This window comes from Monodelphis domestica, chromosome 5 (assembly GCF_027887165.1).
Source record: "Monodelphis domestica isolate mMonDom1 chromosome 5, mMonDom1.pri, whole genome shotgun sequence".
Taxonomy (NCBI): Eukaryota; Metazoa; Chordata; class Mammalia; order Didelphimorphia; family Didelphidae; genus Monodelphis; species Monodelphis domestica.
In genome coordinates, this window is record NC_077231.1 from 9,562,017 (window position 1) to 9,579,077 (window position 17,061).

The following is a 17,061-nucleotide window of genomic DNA, read 5'->3' on the forward strand; positions in this document are numbered from 1 at the left end:
TGGGTTCAAATCCAGAGTTTGCCATTTCTAGTCATTTGCCCCTGAGCAACCTGGAGCAAATTCTCAACTCTATTGGGTCTCAGTTTCCTCCTCTAAAAAAACAGATAGTTGGATTAGTTGGCTGAGATTCCTTCTTTCTAGCTCTAGATCAATGATTCTTTGAAAAACTAAATAGGAATGAAAGAGAAAAGGGGGCTGGATAGCCCAGTGAACTGAGAGTCAGGCCTAGAGATGGGAGGTCCTGCTGGGTTCAAATCTGGCCTCAGACACTTCCCAGCTGTGTGATCCTGGGCAAGTCACTTGACCCCCATTGCCTAGCCCTTACCACTCTTCTGCCTTGGAGCCAATACACAATATTGATTCCAAGTCGGAAGGTAGGGGTTTAAAAAAAAAAGAAATGAAAGCGAAGAAACAAAGAGCTTCAGAGCTGAGAAAATCATATTTGATTGCTTTATATCAACTTGGTTCTGTGGAAATTTGATATTCTACTCAATATGCCAGCATCTGAGGAGAAAATCATAATAACAACACATTTACAGTATTAGAGGAATCAGAGCTGGGAGGGGCCTTAGAACAGGGAATCTCAGAGTAGAAGAGGGGATGTTGGAGCCAGGAGGTGTCTTAAAATATAAAATGTCTAAGTTAGTATAAGAGTGGAGTAAAAAGGCATAAATGTAATGGAATATGACTATGTTATAAGAAATGACATGTGCGATGACCACAGAGAAGCATAGCGATACTATGTGTCTATTAATCTATTAGATACTATTAGTGATACTAACTGATGCTGAGTGAAGTCAGCAGAGCCAAGAAAACGATGTATACAGCACCTATAACAAGGTAAATGAAAAAGAATAACCTCTTAAAAAAAACAACTGGAAATGAATGTTGAAGAATTACAAAGAATGAATGTGGCTCTCAAAGAAAATAAGTAAAAGAAAATCCTTCCAGTCCTTTGAAGTGGGAGATGCACCAGTGTGGAACTGAATAGATTTCCAGATTTTATTCATGTATTGATTGTTTTTGCTGATTTTTCTCCTTCCATATAGATGTATGTACCTATGATGTCTACTTGTATCCATGTGTGCTCCCATTATCCCTCATCTATCCTATATACAAAGATATATATAGAAGGGATTAAGGGGGAGGAAGAGAGATGCTAGACAAAGGCAGGTGGAGCAAAGAAAGAAAAGGTATCACTTACAATTCATCTTTCCAAAGAGAACACCAGAGGTCAGAGCAGGAAAGAGCTATGTCCCCCCTCTCCCACCACGCTACCCTACTCAGCCCAGGATTCAACAGAACATCACAGAGTCTGCATTTCAAGTGTTTGGACATTTAGTCCAGTTGGGAAATCAAGGCACCCGTACCTGTGAAAGAGAGCAGAGACCCCAGGCAACAATGCAGTTGAATTTCCCCCTTCCCTCAGCATGGAGCATCCACCTCATCCAGTCCTTGGATACAAATAGAACTCAAGGCAAACACTTACATAAGGAACCAATGTGGGGAGACACTCATGGAACCTGTGCTGGTTCTAGGCTGAGTCCAGTTGGGGGAGCTCCTTCTTTCCCCGCAGGGCCTGTTCAAGGTGTCCTCTTGCTTGGTCAAAGAAAGTCCAAGATTTGCAGCTGTCACCACAAGTTGGCATTGAACAAGCTCACACTGGCTCTTTCCCAGAGGCCCCTTTCCAGGTCCTCCTTCTCCACTACCCCCAGACTCTACCGCCGTTCCCTCCGTGTGCACGTCAAGGCTAGGGAACAAAACGCTCGCTTATAAAAGGATTTTTTGTCTTTATTTCCATAATTTAGCGGAATCAACACAAAAACTGAATATTGTAAAGCAACAGAAAATGTTGTAACATCTTAAATGTTCTCGGTCTTTGCTAAATAAGGCGACTACACTCTCTTCGGAAAGAAACAACCAGAGGTGAGAGGAAGGAGGAGACAGCCTGGGTGGGGGGACCTGTGGGTCAGCGCATCTCCCAGGACTCTCGGTTACGGGAAACCCATCATGGGTCCTTTGTGGGGCAGGAGGGCCGTCCTGCATTACACGGCATAGAGCACACGGCGAGGGATGGTGCTAACCACTATTCGGATACAGGTCAGACCTGTTATACAATTTGAGAAAGGGAAAAAGAAAACATCCTATACATTGGGTTGCCTCAGAGATACCCCTAAATTCATGATTACGGCCTGTTTAAATGAAGTCCCCGAGGCGGATCGTGGGAACAGGCTTGAATCAAATTGGGCTTTAGTCTATGGTTTCTTGACCATCCTCTAAATGCTTTCTCTTCATAGCATAGATCTAAGATAATCCTAATGTTAATTGGACTAATAGGTAGTATACTACAGTGGGGACTCAGAAAGGGCTTGGGGATTGGGTTATAATTCATTGCCAGGGAGAAGGGGATCCAGAGCCAGAGATCCATCAGCTCTTGTGATCTCATCACATACCCAATGTGATCAGAGAGAGGGACAGGAGCTCAGAATTCATCTGGCTCTCCACTTCTTTCCCCAGCCTCAATTCTTCCCTACAGGATAATACGAAGGCTAAATACTTTGGAAGATGGGGGCGTAGGAATCAAGCTGCCGACCAGCATGAAAGTATACTCTTGGGCCAAGGTGGGCAAGAAAAGGGGTGGGAAGTAACTTAGTTATGATTCAAGTATTTTACACCCAAATTTGACCGTACAGAGAGCCCTCCCCCCCAGATTCCAAAGACAAACCTAAAAAAAGCCCCATCTTCCACCAGTGTGTGAAGGTTGGATGCCTTAAAGCGATTGATATAAACGACAGGATTGGTGACTTTCCGAAAGTATCCTCCCTGGCCATGCTTCACGAAATCCCGTGTGGTGTGGTCACTCCCTGGCCTGTCGGGTTTAGAAAGCCCAGGGGAGTCGGACTGTTCATCAGGCCTGCGACAGCTACCACGTTAATTGTTAAATAGTATTCTCTACAAATATACAACATATAAAAACTGTTAAATATATAACTTTAGGATTTTCAAAATACATTTAATGATCTCTTTCAAACAAGTGTTACTTTTTTTTTCCTTTAATTTGCTTTCTGGTGCTAAATGGTGCATCGGATGAGACAGAGGTCACAGGAGACCAAACATGCTCTTTGCAAATACTGGATTATCCAACTATCAAAAATGGAACGGTAGAAGAGGCATGTTTAACTGGTTAAAACGGAAAATGATTTTTAGTACGATAAAGTCAATCTAAGTACAGAGGGATAAAGGGGCCACCGCCGCGGCGCGGCGGCCAGTCTGTGTTCTACGGAAGTCTGTCTGCGTGTGTCTAGGACGTCGGCTCCGGACTCTCCATGCTCTGTCTGCATTCTTCAGAGGCGCGTCTCTTCCTCGGGAGCAGTTCCTTGGACTCCGGACCGCAGCGTTCCCTCGGCAGAGACAGACGCCCCATCCTCCGGACGGCCACGTCCGTCCGGCTCCCGACCACAGGATTCATTCACGTCTGTGCTCCCTCCCCCCACCCCGACCTCCCCTCTACAATTTAACCCCGATAACTTTAACAATAAGATTGTGTCCTCTTTAAAATAGATTTTGCTCTTTGGTCTATTGTATATACTGAAAGTATAAGAAAATAAAAGCGACTCAGACAGTCCAGGGCAGGAGGAGAGACTCTCTCTTGCGCCCGAGTGTCCCCCCATTGACAAAACAGTCTTCTCTAAGGCTGATCGGACTCTTCTCTGCAGGCGACTCCTCGCGTGAAACCACGTGGGTCCCAGGGAGTCCAGCGGCTGAGTGGACCCGGGGATGGGCGCTCACCACGGACTTGGTATGGCTAAAGCCCGAGCATCGCTGTGCTCCCTCCGCTCCCTAGTTCAGTGCTCCGTGGACGGCCGGACAGACTGGAGCGCATGGCGGCAGTCGAAGAATGAGGCTGTTTTGGATGAGATACAGAGAAACAGACGGTGGCGGGAAGGGAAGTACAACGGGCGAGGATCCACGGTGGAAGAAACTTGACTAAGGTAAGGAGCTCATGCGGAGCCTAAAGCCGTCGTCCCAGGGAGATCACGCGCTTGCTCATGCTGCGGCTGTCAGGAGACCTGCGGAGGGACAAAAAGAAAGCACATCAGCCGAGCTGAGGCCACTCTGGGGCTTAGGACGCTGCGGGGCCAGCGGAGGGCGGATCTACCTCCATAGCATCACGCCAACTTAAGGGAAGGAAACAGAGACCTGGAGGGACGAGAGAAGGCGTCTGTTCTAGCTGTCCCTGCAAATGGGTAAACTGAGGCTCAGAGGACGGAAAGGACTTACCTGAAATCACACAGAGTAAATGGTGGTATGACCTGCCCACTTTGCTGAGAAGGCATCGGCGGTTCAAAGTCACGTGGAGCCAGTGAATAGCAAAATCAATAACAATTATAACAATAAGTAGTAATAGAAAAAAAGGCAATTAAAAAAAAAAGGAAATAGGCGTTTCAATAGCTCCTTCTATGTGCCAGGCACTGTAAAAACATCTCATTGGACCCTCACCACAATCCTGGGAGATAAGTGCTTTTGTTATTCCTCATTTTACAGATGAAGAAACTGAGGCTCTCTCTGTCTATCTTGCTAACTGCTATACAGATGTGGTTTATTATTATTGTTATTGTTAGTGTTGTTATTATTATTGTATTATTAGTAATATTGTATTATTATTATTTATTTTTATCATTTTATTATCATTATTTATTATTATTGTATTTTATTATTAGTGTTATTGTCAATATATAACATATATCATTACCAGCATTATTTATTAGTGCTTTGCTTAGAATATATTCATTATAGTAATCATAATAATGACCAATGAGGAGGAGAGTGGCCAGCAGAGGGGAGAGGTGGCCTCAAAGCCTTGAAGACTGAGATTCCAGGCTCTGTCACCCTGAAAAACCCACTGGGGCCCTCAGGACTCTGGGCAGCAAATTGACGCGCTGGATTGCCCAAAAGTATTTCTTTGTGGAGCCAGTCCACAGAGAGTGAAGGGATGAGTGACGCTGTTTGAACAAATAAAACCCTGGTCTTCAAGCTCCTCGTCCATCAAGATAAGGACGGCATCCATGAGGATGCTAAAAGTGGCTCCCAATTAAAAGGGAACGTTAGGCAGCAAAGAGATCTGTTTGGAATTCTCAAAACGTCATAGAAGCAAGACCTACTATTGATATTATCGCCTATTGCAAGGCTCCTCTCAACTCTCGACAGTCCCTATTCCCTTACCCGCTCTGAGACCCTGTTTTCTAAGGTCTTTTCTGTTCTGTGTTATAAGACATCCCCTTTCCAAAATCTCTACTCACTTTGTGTTTCAAGATCACCAATGGCACTTCTGAATATCTGATGCTACAAAGATGGAATTACACATAGTTAAATTCCCACTTCAGGAATCCATGAAAATCCAAGAATTCGTTCCAAAGTGACCACTGTGTGCATCAGAGAAGGCAGAGAGCCCAGAAAAGCACAGGGCTTCCACTTCTCAGTCGGCTGGACGTTCATCCTCGTCCCTCCGAGGTCTGGATCCTCTGAGATCTCATCTCCCACCGAACAGGGAACAAGTCTGTGAGCTTGGCCTCTCCATGATGCCTTTCCAGCCGGCGCGTCAGGACCCGGGAAGACCTCATGAATGTAGGACTTCGGAAAGGGCCATTGCCTGCTTCATTGGACTTTCCCTCTATTATTTTATTGGATTTTCACCACAGCCTGGTGAGGAGGCCACAGAGCTGCTCTATCAGATAAGGAAACTGAGGCACAACAACTCTGTCACTTGACCCCAAGTCCTTCACTCTTGTCATTCTACCAACCTGCCTCCATGTGGCCTCTGGGTCAGGGGAGCACCCTTACAGCAAGGAATTGTCATTCACTGGAAGGAGCACCAAGCCTGGCATCAAGTGATCTGGGCACTGTGGATTCTTTGTGTCACTTTGGGCAAGTACCTCAGTTTACTCCTTTGTCAAAGCCACACAGTGTAGAAAGGGCTCGGCTTGACGTCAGGAAGGCTCATTTCCTTGAGTCCAAAGACACTAACTGTGTGACCCTGGGCAAGTCCCTTTACCTTGTTTGTCTCAGTTTCCAAATCTGTAAAATGAACAGAAGGAAATGGCAAACCACTCCAAGTTATCTGTCAAGAAAACCCAAAATGGGGTCAGGAAGAGTTAGACTAGTTAAAACAGTCCATACAAGCTTATAATTAGGTGCTGTCTGTGTACAGAGGTGATAAAATAAAATGAATTATAATATACAGCTTTACATAAGGGTTTCAGAGTAGGGCAAAGTGTTCTGGGAAGTCTAAGAGGGAGGGTCTTCATGAACTTTGGGGAATCCAAGAATGCTTCTTGGAGGAGGTGGCATTTAAATTGGGCCTCAAAGGATGAACAGGAACGAGAGCTGGGGTGGGGACATAAAGTCATTCTGTGTGTGTGGAGCAAATAATGACTACAAGGCAGTTAGGGAAAATAAGGCTGGAGAGGTAGATGGTGCCAGATGGAGGTGGGCCTTGAATGTCTAGTAAAAGTGTTCCAACTAAATTAGAAACACAAAAGGGAGCCCTTTCTTCTTCTGTTCCTTAGAGGAGAAAAAAGAGGCAGCAGTCATTCCTGTAAGTAGCTTCATCTCAGAATTCCTGTGATATTAAACTGAAATAATGCAGGTAAATCACTTTGCCGCCTTGACAGTGTCCCATAAATGCCAGGTATTGTTACTATTATCATTATTATTGTTTTATTGTTCAAAATTGTTCCAGTCACATAATGAACGGTGAGGGTCCAACTTCAGCTTCCCCAGAAACCCAAAGGCACACTGCAAATCCGAGGCTCAAACCCCCAGACACAACACCTTTGAATGCTATCATGCGTAGAAAACATTGACAAGTATTGGGTCCTGGGAGATTTCAATGAAGAAGGAGGAGGAGGGGAGAGGGGCGGATGGGAAGAGGGTGAGGGAGGGGGAGACCAAGCTATGAAAGGGCCGGACACTTAGAGTATGAGGGATGTAAGCCAGGAGCAAGCCTTGATTTCATCTGTAAAATTAGGCTATCGATATTTGTACTATACACCTCACAGGGTTCTTTTGGATCCGATCTAGAGCTAGAAGAACATTCAAGGGGCCCATGGCAAGCTGGTGCCCTCCTTCCTGCCCCCCATGGCAACCTGGTGCCCTCCTTCCTGCCTCCCATGGCAACCTGGTGCCCTCCTTCCTGCCTCCCATGGCAACCTGGTGCTCTCCTTCCTGCCACCCATGGCAACCTGGTGCCCTCCTTCCTGCCACCCATGGCAACCTGGTGCCCTCTTTCCTGCCACCCATGGCAACCTGGTGCCCTCCTTCCTGCCTCCCATGGCAACCTGATGCCCTCCTTCCTGCCACCCATGGCAACCTGGTGCCCTCCTTCCTGCCACCCATGGCAACCTGGTGCCCTCCTTCCTGCCACCCATGGCAACCTGGTGCCCTCCTTCCTGCCTCCCATGGCAACCTGGTGCCCTCCTTCCTGCCACCCATGGCAACCTGGTGCCCTCCTTCCTGCCACCCATGGCAACCTGGTGCCCTCCTTCCTGCCACCCATGGCAACCTGGTGCCCTCCTTCCTGCCTCCCATGGCAACCTGGTGCCCTCCTTCCTGCCACCCATGGCAACCTGGTGCCCTCCTTCCTGCCTCCCCCTTCCAATTTTACAGATGACAAAACTGAGGACCAGAGAGCGGTCCTGAGACACTGCTGGTAAGAGGTGAAACTGGGATGTGACACAGTCCAGCTCTTCAGTGAGGGTGGTCATGGGGTCTCTCATCCTGTTTGAAGATCTCCAGGGTTGGACACCTTCCTGAATCATTTTTCACCCATGTAGAAGGCAAATACTGCAGGGAGTTTTATAATTATTATTATATTTTGCAGGAGGAAAGAATTTTCCAGAGTCCCATAATTAGGAAGTGCAGTGAGGATGTCTTCCAATCTCCTGTCTCCATTCTTGGTCAAGTAACCCCCCACCATGGGCTTTAGCTCCCATTGCCTTCCCAGCTCCCTTCTAGCAAATGGGATAGCTCAATCCTGGGCTGTTCACATCCAAAAGATGTATCGAGGAGTCCAGGAGCTTGGGATGATCCTTGGCCAAGAAAGCAGGGCCAGGTCTCTTCCTCCCCAGGCATATGAGGATTTCTGGTTTACTGACAAAGAAACAGGCTCTCAGAAGTCAAAGGGTGTGCTCAAGGCAGGGCCCTGGTCTCCTGAGTCCGAGCTCCAGGATTCTCTGCTGCGCACGGCAGATCCTTTCCTGGGATGGTGCCACGCAAGGATAAAGAACAGACAAGCTTAGGTACATCTCTGACACGGCAGGGCATGGCACTGACATCATGAATCTGAAGTGTGACCACCTTCTTGTGACTTAATGTTGTCATCTATAAAATGAGAAATGTAAAAGCTCTGTCAGCTCTGACATTTCTATGAGGGTCTCTCTGGCTTCGATATCCATTCTTCTAGTGTGTCCCTCCCCTAGAGTCCCTGTTCGGAGGCCCTTTCTAGCGCTGAGATTCTTTATTCTGAGTGTCCCCAAAGAATGTGAGCATTGGAGCCAGCCTCTGTCCCTGGCTCCTGACTGTGCCGTCTCATAATCAGAAAATCAGAAGTCTCCCTCCTGGGCGCCTTCAGTGCTCACCTCCGTTCCTGAAATCCTGCCTGTCGTATCCTGGAGGAAGGCTGGACTGCAGATCCTTCAGCCTGGTTGGTTCGCCAGTCTTGCCTACCGCAGTGACACCACCCTGCTTCGTGGTTTAAGCCAGGCAGCCTGGCATCTGTAATGCGCTGGGCAAGAGCCCTCTAGAGCCAGAGCAGAGTCTGCCAAGGGTGGCTGCTAGCCCAGGTGCTGCTGGACACTGTTCTGATCCTTTGCCAGATGAAGCAAAGAGCACAGGATTCTGCCCATGACCCAGATCGACCTTAGCAAGGGTACCGTCATCCCCTGGCTTATCCTGAGGAATTGAGGCTCTGCCTACTGACCTCCCAAACTCCTGCAGGATGTGCAGTGAATGGGGGCTTCCTCAGTGTACAGTGATCTCCCCATCACAGCCATGCTGAGAGCTTTGGATGACAGGGACTTTGGAATTTAAAACTAGAAGGAAGCTCAGGGATCACTTTTATTTTGTAGAATAACAAACTAAGACCCAGGTAGGGAAATGATGTCTGAGGTCACACAGGGAGCAAGTGGCAAAGGCAGAATTTGAATCTAGTCTTCTCATTCTGAATGCCCAGCTCATGCCACCAGACCCCACTGCCCAAGTATTATAGAGGATATTTTTGACTAGTTGTGGGTCAAAGGAGATTTTTGTTTTTTATATTTATACTCCCATCATGTAGAATAGTGCCTGGCACATAGTAGGTGCTTAATAAGTATTGATAAAATGATTAACCATCAAGAGAAAGAACAGGATTGAACTTAGGTCATTATTACTGCCCTGCTAAGTACTCGAGGTAAAGTTACATACAGCCATTTGATCTTGCCCTGGGTATGCTATACTAGAGCCATTAGGCATTCTCAGATCTAATTCTCATTTATTAAAGCACCCACGGAGTGCCAAGTCCAGGGCCAAGGTATGCTAGTTAAGATTTAAGATAAAAAAATATACACGATACATTTCTAAGTCTAATCTGCATTGTTAACGCCTAAAAAATGTCTAGACCATCTGTTTGTGACCATTTGCTGATTTATAAGTTGTAGATGCTCCCAATGACAATTAAACAGTTGGGTCTCATGAGCATTTGGAGCTGTCTCCAGAACTCCCTGAGTTGGGATCCCATGATAATTCCCACCCCAGCAGCACATTAATGCTTATAACTACCTCATCGAGTCAGTGGAATGTGGATTATTATTTTTATTTCACAGAGGAGGAAACTGGATATCAGAGAACTTAAATGGTTTGCCCAGGTCACATAGCAATGGAAGGCTATTGGCTGGACTTGGGAATGACAGGTCTAAAGCTAGAAGGGACCTTGGGGAGTATCTGGTAGAAAGATTTCATTTTAAGAGAATTACAAGGTTGTCAAGGGTCAAGTACTTTGGAAGACTTAAAATGTCACCAAAAAATTAGCTGACAAGAATAATAATAGAGGCAGCTCAGTGTGGTGGATAGAGGGCAACTTGGGGGTCAGGAAGAATGGGGTTCCCCTAACTATTGGCTATGGGTTTAGGAGTAAATTGCTTAAATCCCACATGGCCCAAGGCAACTCTCTAGGATAAGCTATGGAGGTCAATTTGTATAGGGATAGAGAATTTCATCATGGGGAGCCTCATACTCATACCTCATTCCACTTTGGGACCACATTATCATCACCACCACCAATCACATTTTCCCAAAGTTAGTCAGATACAAATAAGCAATGGAGCCTGGGTTCCTTGGGGGGAAAACAACAACAACAACAAAAAAAAACACTCCCAGTATACCCTTAAACCATGTGTCCTGAAAAGAAATTTCTTTCCAAGTAAAATCTATGAAAGGGTCTCAAGATTTTCTTCTGTGAGGACCCCCTTTCAGACTTGAGGCTAGGTGAGGCGCTCAAATGAGGATGACCACTGGAAAGAATCCAGTCCCTGACAGGTAACAACTCGTCTCCACAATGACCAAGATGCCAAACCTTGGGAAGCAGAGCCAAGATGGCAGAAGAGAGGCACAGAATGCTCAAACCTCTCTGAGAATCTTTTCAAAACAAAGCTTCAAAATGAATACTGGGGTTAAAGAACCCAAAAGGGAATGAAGAGAAGCAAGTTTCCTACAGAAGACAAGTTGGAAGGTAAGCACACAGAGTTTGGTTCACTGGGGTGAGAGGGCAGTGCAGCCCACAGCAAGGCTAAACCAAAGAGTATCAGGGCAAGCCAATAGCAAGCTTCCACACCCCACATCTTCTTTTCCAGGTTCTGAATCTGGGCCCAAGCCAACTTCAAGACCCTGAGACTCTACCTAAGACAACAGTAGAGCGCCCCATACTTACACCTTGAAGTTCCCAGCCCTAGCAAAAGTCTTCAGTGAGGCCCTAAGCCCTAGCATAAAGCAGTCCACAGTGTGCATTATGGGTATAGGCATAGAGTAAGACTCTTAGCCTATGCTCAAGTTCAAGGTGCACCAAGCCCCAGTGGAAGGCAGCCCAAAAGGCACATGGCAAATATAAGCCAAAAGTGAGGGCCTGAGTCCCGATACAAGGAAGAGCATAGTGTTCTAAGCCCTACGAGTCATTAGCAGTCCCTGGGGAAGACTGAGTCAGCAGTAGAAGGTGGCTTTCTTAGCTTCCAGACCATAGGCCATCATACTACCTTGTAAGAACTGAAACTTGCAGGAATCAGGAACTAGAGCTGAGGGTAGCAGCAAAAAAAAAAAAATAAGAAGTTTAATAGTGTACCCTCTCTACCCTGAAAATAGAGTCTACCTTTAAGATAAAATAAAAGCTGAAGAAAAAGGCTAGGAAAATGAACAAATATAAAAAATAACACTTAACCATAGAAAATTACTATGGTGACAGAAAAGAACATGGCACAGCCTCAGAAGGGGACAAGGAAATCAAAGCAGCTAAATGCAAAACTTCAAAAAATGGTAATTGGTCTCAGGCTCTAGAAAGAGATCAAAAATGATTTCAAAAATCAAAGAAATGCAGAGGAAAAATATGGAAGATAAATGATAACAATGGAAAGCAGAACTGGCCAAATGGAGAAAAGTTCAGAAGCTCAAAGGAGAAAATAATTTTTTAAAAATTAAAATTTGGCAAGTAGAAGCTTTATGAAACATCAAGAAACAAAACAAAATCAAAAGAATGACAAAAAAAGAAATGTGAAATGACATAAATGTAAAGGTTAAAATTAATGGTTGGATGATGATTATATGAAATTATGTGATCAGCAGTATTATATCTCAATTACAAATTTATTTATAAATATTTACAAAATGGAGAGGAAACAAAAAAGTAGAGAAATGTGAGGAAGTTAAAGATCTATCCTATCAACCTAAATGTTTACTCTGGGTCTGCTTAATCTTGACAGAGATTAATTAGCTCTCAACCAGGAAGGCAGGTGGTGAGTAACCATGTGGCCTCCTCAAAGATGGAAGCTAGTCTCTTAGGAAACTAGGAAAGGAGTCAGTCTTTCACTCACTCAACAAAGTAGTCCAGCAGTCAGTTTAAATTGAAGTTGAGCTCCAAGTTGCAGTCTCCAGCAAAATCCCTTGAAGATTCTCCCCAGTCAGAATATGATCTCTAAAAGACAATTTCTTCATACTATCTTTTCAAAGATAATCTTCTCTGAGGGAGTTTGGGGTTTGCTTTTATAGTGACTTCTTGTCCCTGCTCTTCTTCATAGGGGCCAATCAGAGTTTCCAAATTGTCTAGCACTGCCCAGGGGGGCAGTGTCTGTGGGATTCACACCACACATCCTCTGAAGATGTCAACTCTTATCAAAGACCTCTGAAAGTGTCAACTCTGATTATAGGATTCACAAGTTTGGGATCCATGCCTCTCATTCACTGAAGGTGTAAACTCTTATTAAAGGATTCACAAGTTCCTAAAAGGGTGGAGCTCTCCAAGTAAGTGACTGTGAACTCCTTTATTTAGTGTTAAGTAGGGGTGTTTTTAAGTTTTGGGTTGATTAACTCAACATAGGCAAATAAAATAAAGACAATTGTCTTTTACAACAATAAAACATCTAACCTGTAAAAGAGATCCAGGAGACAATTGAAGAATTATTGGACTATCAGAAAACCTTGAATAGAAACAAACACTTAGATACCATATTACAAGAAACAATAAAAGAAAACTGACCTGTTATTCTTAAACAAGAAGGTAAAACAGAAATTAAAAGAGTTCACTGATCTCCTCCTGAAATAAATCCCTAAATGAAAATTTCCTGGAATATTAAAATCCAATTTGAGAGTTTTCAGATCAATGAGAAAATACTGTACACAGCCAGAAAGAAACAATTCAAATATCACAAAGCTACAGACAGATTACAAGGGATTTAGCAGCTTCCATATTAAAGGATTGGAAGGCTTAGAATATGATATTCTAGAAAGTAAAGGAAGTAGGTCTACAACCCAGAACCATCTACCCAGCAAAACTAAGTCTATTTTTTCAGTGGGAAAATGGTCATTTAATAAAACAGAAGATTTCCAAGCATTCCTGATTAAAAGACCAGACAAAATGATGTTCAAATGCAAGACTCAAAAGAAGCATAAAAAGGTGCCAAGGCAGAAGAGTAGTAAGGGCTAGGCCATGGGGGTTAAGTGACATACCCAGGGTCACACAGCTAGGAAGATTCAGAGGCCAGATTTGAACCTATGACCTCCCCTCCCTAGGCCTGGCTTTAAATCCATTGAGCCACCCAGCTGCTCCTCAAGATGTAGAAAATTTAAGGGATTCATTAAAGTAAAAAGAAGAGAGGGGAAAGTAGAGTTTGATGATTAAAAGCAAAAGTGACAGGACAGAGAGGAAGGAGAAAGAACTGCATCATAAGGGAAGGAGAATACAGAGTTGATAATCATAACGTGAATGGATGAACTCACTCATAAAAAAAGAAGTAGAAAGTTGAGGGAATTTAAAACCAGAATCCTATGATATCTTGTTAACAAGAAACATATTTGAGATAGGTAGTGAAGATGACAGTTTAGAAGCAGCAAAGGTTGATTCCTCTGTGAAAATCCTGCCATATCAATCAAAATCAGGGTTCTTTGAGGGGGACAAAAAACCAAATACAGAAGCAGGACAGAGCCAGGGGACATTCCAGTGGGATTCAAGTTAAAAGGTATGCAGAGAAGATTGAATTCTCAGGTTTAAGGAAACGAAAGAAGGAAAGTCCCAGGACCCTTCCTCCAGCTACTGGACTGAGTCTCAAGTGGTTGGTGGGATCTTGGAGTTAGGACTCCAACCCAGAAGGAGTGCCTTGTTTGAGGAGGAGGGTAACTACCTTCAGCATCACAGCTATTCAAGGCTCAGGGTTCTCACCATAACTGGAGGAGAGGGGCAGAGAGGAGGGTAGCCTGGTTGCAGCTTTCTGCCACTACTCCTCTATCTTGAGCCTTTGACTCTGGAACCCTGGAACCTTTGGTCTCATGGCACATTTGGCTCTGCAAATCAGCTCAACTGGCTTAATCCAGTCTATCAATAGTGCAGATAAGAAGTCTCCAGAGGGCAGAAAAACTCAATCTCCAATACCTCTCCCCCACTTACTGCACTGAGACCCAAGGTAAGAATCTGACTAACTGGGATTCAAGGGTGAAGGCTGAAGCCATGACAGAATACCTTGGTCCCACTAGGAGAAGCTCAAGTCTCTGACTGGGCAGCTGGCAGGGAGGCAGCTGACATAGAGGAAGAGAGGAAGATGAGGGTGACTACCTTCAGTCTCTACACCTTCACTTGCACCTTTAGCTTCTGCTGGAAGCTGGGGAAGATCTGGCCTCAGGGCACATTAATACAACAGGTCAGCTCCATCAGTCTAATCCAGCTAATCAACAGAGCAGAGAAGAAGCCACTTTAGGGCAGAAAAGCCCAAACTCACAGATCCAGAAAATAAACAGAGGGTCAAGAATATAGCCAATAAGGAGGGAGAAAGAAAGGAAAAATGAGTAAACAACTGAAAAAAAATTACTATTGACAGCTTCTATTCAGGTGATGAACAAAGAACAAATAGAACAGAGGAGGACCAAGGAACACCAAGAAAAGTCCATTAAATTGGACTGAGGCTTTGGAACAAGTCAAAACAGAAAATTAAGAGAGGCTGAAGAAAATTAGGGAAAGAACTTAAAAAGCAAAATAGGTCATCTGGAAACAGAGGCACATGAACTAAAACACAAAAATAGTGTCATAAAAGCCATAATTGACCAGCTAGAAAACCAGGCAAAGAAAGTGAAAGATGACCTGAAAAGAAAAATAGATCAAAAAGAAAAGGATCAAAAAAACCAAAACAGGATGAAATAAAGTCTTTTAAAAAATTAGAATAGAACAAGTAGAAGCAAATTATTTTACAAGGCAGGAAAAGTCTATAAAATAAAATCAAAAGAATAAAAAAAATTGAGGAAAATAGATCCAGGAAAGACAATTTAAGAATTATTGGACTACTGGAAAATCATGACAAAAGAAAAATCCTGGACATCATTCTACAGGAAATTATCCAAGAAAACCGACCTGATATTCTTAAACAAGAGGGTAAACTAGAGATTGAAAGAATCCTCCGATCACTTCCTGCATTAAATCCCTAATTGACAATGCCCAGGAATGCTATAGCCAAGTTCAGGAACTTTCAGACCAAGGAAAAGCTATTATAAGCTGCTAAAAATAAATAATTCAGATACCACGGAGCCACAGTCAGGATAAGACAGGACTTGGCTACACCCACACTGAAGGACCAAAAGGCATGGAATATAATATTTCAGAAAGCAAGGGAATTGGGTCTGCAAACAAGAATCAACTCCCCAGAAAAATTGACTATATTCTTGTAGGGGAAAGCATTATCATCTAATAAAATAGAAGCTTTCCAAGCATTCCTGAAGAAAAGACCAGACTTAAACAGAAAATTTGATGCCCAAATACTGAACTCAAGAGAATATCCAAAAGGTAATTAAGAAAGGAAAAAAAATTCAGCAACCCAGTAAGTTCAAATGATTTGTATTTGTATATGAAAAGATAAAATTGGTAACTCAAAAATTGTTATCATTGGAGTAAAAGAAGAAGAGCTAAAGCAATTGTACAAAAAAATCAAGCCATTCCCCAATTGATAAATGGCAAAGGACATGAATAGGCAATTTTCAGATAAAGAAATAAATAAGCAAATGAAAAAGTGTTCTAAATCTCTCATAATTAGAGAAAAGAAAATCAAAACAACTCTGAGGTGCCACTTAACAAATAGCAGATTTGCCAATATGACAGCAAAGGAAAGTAATAAATGTTGGAGAGGGTGTGGCAAAATTAGAACACTTATGCATTGCTAGTGGATTTGTGAATTGATTCAACCATTTTGAAAGGCAATTTGGAACTATGCCCAAAGGGTGCCAAAAGACTGCCTGCCCTATGATACCACTGCTGGGTTTGTACCCCAAAGAGATAACAAGGAAAAATACATGAACAAAAATATTTATAGCCATGCTCTATGTAGTGGCAAAAAAAAAAATGTAAAATGAGGGCGTGTCCATCGATTGGGGAATGACTGAACAAATTCTGCTCTCTGATGGTGATGGAATACTGTTGTGCTGAAAGGAATGAACTGGAGGAATTCCATGCGAACTGTAACAGACTTCAGGAATGGATGCAGAGTGAAAGGAGCAGAACCAGGAGAACATTGTAAACAGAGACTGATATACTGTGGTAAATCAAATGTAATGGACTTCTCTACTAGCAGCAATGCAATGATCCAGGACAATCCAGAGGAACTTATGAGAAAGAAGGCAATCCACATTCAGAGAAAGAATTGTGGGAGTAGAAGCGCAGAAGAAAAACATGATTGATCACATGGTTCGATGGGGATATGACTAGGGATGGTGACTTTAAATGATCCCCCTAACAACTTTAGCAAAGTTGCAGGATACAAAATAAACCCACATAAGTCATCAGCATCTCTATATATTTCCAACACAGCTGAGCAGCAAGAACTAGAAAGGGAAATCCCATTCAAAATCACCTTAGACAAAATGAAATACCTAGGAATCTATCTCCAGAGACAAACACAGGAACTATATGAACACAACTACAAAACACTCTCCACACAACTAAAACTAGACTTGAGCAATTGGAAAAACATTAACTTCTCATGGTTAGGACAAGCCAATATAATAAAAATGACCATCCTACCCAAACACATTTATCTATTTAGTGCCATACCCATGGAACTCCCAAAAATTTTTTTTACTGATTTAGAAAAAAAACATAACAAAGTTCATTTGGAAAAATAAAGGATCAAGGATATCCAGGGAAACAATGAAAAAAAATACAAAGGAATATCTCAGACTATATTATAAAGCAGCGGTCATCAAAACAATTTGGTACTGGCTAAGAGACAGGAAGTCTCAGTGGAATAGACTCGGGGTAAGTGACCTCAGCAGGACAGTATATGACAAACC

At 43.5% G+C, this 17,061-nt stretch overlaps 1 protein-coding gene across 2 annotated transcripts in view; it reads right to left on the bottom strand.

The window, feature by feature from the left end:
* Nucleotides 1-1,773: 1,773 nt before the first annotated feature.
* The window catches only part of TAFA5 (TAFA chemokine like family member 5), a 550,906-nt gene continuing 535,618 nt past the window's right edge, over nucleotides 1,774-17,061 (bottom strand). For both annotated transcript variants that reach the window (XM_007502516.3, XM_056797601.1), the window contains exon 4: nucleotides 1,774-4,070. In XM_007502516.3, the coding sequence (XP_007502578.1) occupies nucleotides 4,062-4,070 (9 nt within the window). In that variant the 3' untranslated portion in view covers nucleotides 1,774-4,061. The remainder of the gene's footprint in view (nucleotides 4,071-17,061) is intronic.